This window comes from Triticum aestivum, chromosome 6A, assembly GCF_018294505.1.
Source record: "Triticum aestivum cultivar Chinese Spring chromosome 6A, IWGSC CS RefSeq v2.1, whole genome shotgun sequence".
In the NCBI taxonomy this organism is placed as follows: domain Eukaryota; kingdom Viridiplantae; phylum Streptophyta; class Magnoliopsida; order Poales; family Poaceae; genus Triticum; species Triticum aestivum.
This window is the reverse complement of record NC_057809.1, coordinates 183,995,976-184,002,332: the sequence shown is the minus strand read 5'-3', so window position 1 is coordinate 184,002,332 and position 6,357 is coordinate 183,995,976. Positions and strand designations below refer to the sequence as shown.

General features: G+C 47.0%; 2 protein-coding genes across 2 annotated transcripts; one reads left to right on the top strand and one right to left on the bottom strand.

Annotated features, from left to right (window-relative positions):
- The first annotated feature begins 2,210 nt into the window (after positions 1-2,210).
- On the top strand, positions 2,211-3,072 carry LOC123130537 (elongation factor 1-beta). Its single transcript, XM_044550411.1, has 3 exons — positions 2,211-2,394; positions 2,560-2,718; positions 2,843-3,072. Exons 1-3 carry the CDS (start codon positions 2,271-2,273, stop codon positions 2,893-2,895), a joined length of 336 nt encoding a protein of 111 aa, XP_044406346.1. The 5' UTR covers positions 2,211-2,270; the 3' UTR covers positions 2,896-3,072.
- A 1,886-nt stretch (positions 3,073-4,958) lies between these two features.
- On the bottom strand, positions 4,959-5,831 carry LOC123130536 (uncharacterized). Its single transcript, XM_044550410.1, has 2 exons — positions 5,599-5,831; positions 4,959-5,520 (listed from the first exon to the last, which is right to left on the bottom strand). The coding sequence occupies exons 1-2, from the start codon at positions 5,681-5,683 to the stop codon at positions 5,279-5,281; spliced, it is 327 nt and encodes a 108-aa protein (XP_044406345.1). The 5' UTR covers positions 5,684-5,831; the 3' UTR covers positions 4,959-5,278.
- Positions 5,832-6,357: the final 526 nt, after the last annotated feature.

The window sequence follows — 6,357 nt, the reverse complement described above, 5'->3', positions numbered from 1 at the left end:
TTGATATTCGGAACAAACCTCAAAGCCATTGAGGAGGTCAAGTCGTTTCTATCTTAGAACTTTGAGATGAAGGACCTTGGTGTGGCTGATGTTATCTTGAACATCAAGCTACTGAGAGATAATGAGGGTGGGGTCACACTTATGCAATCCCATTATGTTGAGAAGGTGTTGAGTCATTTTTGATATTCGGACTGCACACCATCTCAAACACCATATGATCCTAGCTTGTTGATTCGAAAGTTCGAGAGCACGGCTAAAGATCAACTGAGATACTAATAAATTATTGTTTCACTAGTGACCTAGAGAGCACAACGAGGCCTGACATCGCGTTTGCTGTGAGCAAACTGAGCCGGTTTGTTTCCAAACCGGGTGATGTACATTGGCATGTTGTTGAAAGAGTTACGCGCTATCTGAAAAATACTCACTATACCGGATACCCGTCGGTACTTGAAGGGTATAGTGATGCGAATTGGATCTCTGATACTGATGAGATGAAAGTCACAACTGGGTATATGTTTACTTTTGGAGGTGGCGTTGTTTCCTAAAAGTCTTGCAAGCAAACGATCTTAACGAGATCGACAATGGAAGCGGAATTAACAACATTAGACACATCTGGTGTCGAAGCAGGATGGCTTCGAGATCTTTTGATGGACTTGTCATTGGTTGATAAACCGGTTTCGGCTATCCTTATGAACTTTGACAATCAGACTGTCATCACTAAGGTGAAGAGTTCAAATGATAACATGAAGTCCAACAAACGCATAAGAATGAGATTAAAAGCTGACAGAAAATTAAGAAACTCCAAAGTGATAGCGTTGGAGTATGTCCATATGGCTAAGAATCTGGCAGATCCCTTTACAAAAGGGCTATCACGTGTTGTGATAGATAGTGCATCGAGGGAGATGGGTATGAGACCCACATGAGTTGCCATGGTGGTAACCCAACCTATGTGATCGAAGATCCCGTGAAGTAGGACCTGGGAAAACAAGTCAGTGGTGAACTGAGAAGAGTAACTATACTAACCCACTCCGTTGGAGATGCAATACTCTCAATAATGTATGGAAGGATGACTATTGTCTTAATGTGTTCCAAAGCTTACGTAAGCAAAATGTTATCCTACAAAGCGATTTTTGGAGCAACACACCTATATGAGTCCGACTTCTAGTCACAGTCTATTAGATTGGGATGATCTCTAGTAAGCTCATGAATAGGGCAGGAGTGTGACTTGTATGCGCCACCCGAGGGGTCAGCCTTCGATAGCCTAGTACTAGTAAGACATGTGGTGAAGCTTCTTTACGTCAAACTGACAATTCAAGGCTTAGTTCATTATTCAGTTTGAAGGAGTGTAGTTGCTTGCTCTGGATGAAGTTCAACATTAACAGGTCTTCACTGAAACACTGGTATATCAAAACAGTAATTGAAACAGAGGACACAATGGGCCCTCGAGATCTGGTGGGGGATTGTTGAAATATGGGGAGGGCTTTAGGCCCATCCAACAATTTCAGAAAAAACTCTAAGGGCCCATATGGGTTATATGGCACTAGATGTAGTGGGAAGTTTAGTCCCACCCCGCTAGTGGAGAAGAAGTTGGACCTCTTTATAAGGATTTCTCTACATGCTATTGGAGTTTGAGAATAGAAGAGGCTCTTGCGCACTCCTTCTCCACCGCCCGCCTCGCCACGTCTCGTCACGACCACGTTTTTGGGAGAGGGGCGAATACGTTTTTGGGAAGCAACCATGCCACTGCTCGCCTCCGATCTGCTACTTCCTCTACGTCCGCGTCGACTTCATCATCATCATGTCTCAGTCTGATGCCGACAAAAAGGCCGCCGAGGACGCCACTGCTGCCGCCTAGCATTATATGTAGATATGTCTACTGTTTAGGTGGTACGTGTTTGTTTAGATCAGTATCAGCATATTGTTAACTCTATCAATATCATGCTAATCATTTATTTATGGATTAAATTAGTCAAAAAAATTGCCTATTTACTGGCAGAATCTCAGAAAAGAACTCGACGACAGATTCCAGGGGAAGCAGATTCCAGAAGAATTTTCCAGAATCTTCCTTCAACCCACCACGCACGTACGTACGGTGGATCTTGTGCGTGGATTCGAGTTGGAGACCTACACGGATCGACGGGGCGCCCCTCCAGCGCCGCGTACTTAATGCGCCTAATTAGTCTGGTCACGCCCCAATCCGGTTAGTCGCCTCGCGCCCCCTGAAACCGCGCTCGACCAAATTAAAACTCTCGGCAGCCGAATTGATCTCGATGGCGGCAGCAGCAAAGTCGTCGTTTTTGCTGGACGTGAAGCCATGGGGCGATGAAACCGACATGGGCAAGCTGGAGGAAGCCGTACGAAGCGTCAACATGGAAGGCTTGACCTGGGGTGCCTGTATGTTGATTTCTTTCTCAAAATATATACGATCTCTTCCTCCAAACAACAATAGCTCTGAATTAGGCGTCTTACATTCAGTACCATATATTTACTTATCTATATGTACTGTATATGCCGATTTGATTGATCGGGTTCTAAAATCGACCATCTATCGACATGCAGCCAGGCTGGCCCCGGTCGAATACGGGGTGAAGAAGCTGCAGATAGTGGTGACCCTCGTCAACGACCTCGTCTCCGTCGACGGCCTCATCGAGGACCACCTCTGTGTTGCGCCGATGGACGAGTACGTCCAGAGCTGCGACGTGGGCATCAACCAAATCTGTAAGCAATCTCCTGCCTAGCTGGTTTGATCAAGTGGAAGATTATCTCCCACGTCTATGTTCCCGCTTTCATTTGACTCGACGACGCTTTGCTTGGAACTAATGTCTGCGTAAACTTGCCCTAGACGTTGCAGGGAATTTCTCGTCGCATGCTGCTGCCGATGGCGGAGAAGATTAGTAATATGCCCTAGTTAGGTTTTCTTTAGGGGCCCTAGTTAGTTTTTTGATTACCAGGTACTTAAGAGTCTTGATTGACTCGTTGCAATACATTGGAAGCAGTCATGATTTTCAACATTGGAAGCAGTCATTGCTGGAGAATGTAACTGAAGCATGATAGTAGCTCTGGTTTGCCCATGCGAAGATTTACAACACTTCATAACTTTATTGTCGTTGAACATGGGAATCCTTAAGAGCCGTCTGTGATTCAGTTCAGTACTATAAATAAATGTATTATCCAATCTTTGGGAGAACTTCATTTTCTGGAAAAGAGACGCTTTATTGACTCGTAATGAAGCATCAAAGGAAAACAAAACACTATGAGCATACATCAAGCCTCGAATAGTTAGAGTGCATATATAACTAACAACTATGCCTAGGCGGATGGAAAATAAAAATAAAGAAAAAAATCAGCGCCGATCCTTGTCGAGCAGTTGCAGCCACTTCAATTCGAATAATATATTGTCCAAGTGCAATGAGTTATATTTATTCAATTTATGAGGTGATCTCACAAAATTCCTATGGAAGAGGTAAGTTGAATCAGATTCTTTTCGACTCAGAACCGAACACAAGAATGAAACTGCTCAAATGAAACCATGACATGCCATTGCATTTAGTTCCCAAATCAAGCACACCCTAGACTTCCTAAGTTGAACCTGGTTTGTTTTCCGCCCGGACTCTGAAGGGCTTTGAATAAGGGCATTTTCAAGGTGGATCCGTAAACCGCCTGCATCCGTCTGAACCGTGAAAGTCATCCAACGCGGTTCTGTATCGGTCCGCGGGATGGTCAGGACGCTTTTTCTCCCGCAAATTGGAGACAAAGTTAGGGGAGGTCTGCGGGAGTCCGGACAACCGAAACGTAGGACTCCGACACCCCCGACCTACCCAATCCCTCCTCCCGGTCTCATTTCCTTCCACTTCGCGCCTTCTTCCCCTTGCTTTGCATCCGCACCCTCCACCTCCGCCGAAGCTGCTGTACGTCTCCAGCCGCCACAGAGGCATTGCCGGATGTCCGGAACTAGCACCGACGCGCCTGCTCGACAGAGTTGTCCACCCTGGAGTCGTTTGTACCCATGTACACTCCGCCCCCTTGTCGACGACCTCCATGGCGGATACCATGCTCGACAGGTGTTTGGTCAAATGCCATTGAGCTTACTTTCAAATGCTATGTCGTTTTTTAGGGTGCGAAGGATGGTGAGCTACTCGACCATGGAGGATGAGTTGTTCTGCGATGCGTGTTGGTAGTACCCGCGGGTTTCGTACGCAGGAGCAGAGGGGGGGCCTTCTGGGAACAAGTGCATGAAGTTTCACACACGAAAGCACATTGCGCCTTATGACATGTACATCATTCAACCACGCAAGTGAGGTCGTTTTCGTACGTTGGCACGTTATCCAGATCAGCGTCACCAAGTTTTGTGACGTGGTTCGTCAGCCCGAGATCGTAAGTTTTACTTCATGTTGCTCAACTTGTTGATTGATACATTCACTCAAGGTTGGTCTACACATTATATGTAGCCTGCATGTGATGCGATGGTGTATCACAGGATAGACCATTTACGCCATTACGTGCACACACTGTTGGATGAAGCTGAAAGGGGAGTATGTGTGGAACGACATGATCCGTTCATAAAAAACTTGTTGGACATCCAGGATCTAGTCGAATTAGAGACACTATTGTACTAGACTTAATTTCCATGGTATGTATGGATGATTTATACTATTTTCTATCCGAACTTTGATAAATATCGGCCGGTTTGTTTGAATTTTTTCCGGTTAGTTAAAATGCGGTTTGAAATGTATGCGGTTACGGTTGAATGACGGTCTCTCGCATCCGTGTCCGTGGATTGATTCCCCTTTCACAGACGGATGCGGGAGAAAATTTACGGGTTGCCCTAAACGTGGGTTTGCATTGCAGCTGGAACGGCAAACAAAAGCATTACTTTCTTGTGAGGACAACGTACCCTTACCAATTAGTAATGCATACAAAAAGGTACATATAGTTAATTAACAGCTTATGCGGTACACTGTAAGAACAGCTTATATGGTACACTGTAAGAAAAGAAAAAACAGCAAATGCAGTAGTAGTATAGGATATCATTACTAGGACGTGGCCAGTACTAACAAAACGTCAGCAAATCCATAGCTGACAAGCCACAAGGGAGACGAGTGGCATACTAGTGGTACTACGTAGAAGGGCCAAAGAATAGAGAGAACAGACAGGATGAGAAAATGTTATACAGCCTAGTAGTTACTGTTACTCTATAAGCTAATTTAACTGTATTTCCAGGCAACCAACCAGCTTAGCTAGCCAGTAGTAGTAGTACGTACACTGAGCTGAGCTCCGCCTAGTTGTGCGAGGGCGGGTGCCTGCGTACGGTGTGGTAATCGGCGGTGAAGGGCACCCGGCCGTCGAACCGATTCTTGGCATTCGAAGAAAACTTTGTGGTGGTGAAACTGTCAGAGTCTGTACTCTCCTGCTTCCTCACGATCACCCTCTCCTCCTGGCCGTCTGCGAGAGCCATTTTCATCCTGGCCAGCTTGGCCTGAGCGCCATCTGCTTCGTCGCCGGTGGCCGCCATTGCTGGTTCTGGAAAGAGAGAGCAATGTCAGGGCCGGACAGAATGGACACAGAACCTTGCTCTGGTCGCCGTAAAGATTTTCTTACCTCTGCGTGCAGCGGCGGCGAAGGGGCCGATGGCGGCAAGGAGGAGGAGGACGCAGAGCAGGAGCAGCAGGCTCGCGCAGCTCATGGTAACAACCACGCTACCGAACTCTGAAATCTGACGAGTCTGAGGAACGGAGAAAGCAAGGCTGAAACGACGGGGCTAGTTTTATAGCTAAGCAAGCTAGGAATAGGGGAAGGCGAGATCGGAGTTGCGGCGTGCACACGATTGGTCAAAGTTGATTGTTCCGCTAGGCTGCCACTCACTCTACTAGTATTACTTGTAGTAGTTCCAGGTGGTACGGACCTGTGTTTTTGTATTGGGCGCGGGCGAAAGTCTGTCCCTTGTCAAGTTGTCATTTGTCAAGCTGCGGCGTCCCAAGGACATGTCGTGAACCGCAGACGCTCTCCGAGGGAGGAGGGTGTTTTCTTTCTCTCTTTTTCTCCTCCGGATTCAGCAACCAAGGCGACGGCATGCATGCCGATCGCAGAGCCCCATGCATGCGTGCGTGGCTTGGAGCTTGGTCATGGTTCCCATGGCGATGGAGTATATAATACGGCCGGTGCCCCGAGGAACACGTAACAGGAAACCCGTTGATTAATCACTCTCTGTGTGTGGTGTGGCGGACGTCGAGTCGTTGATGCGTACAGGAGTAGCGGTGACTAGCATTCTCTTGAAGGATCGCAGTACAGTGCATGAACACGTAGTATACGCACGATGGTTTACAGGGGAGTTGGGAGCTTTGGTAGCCGGTCCTAATC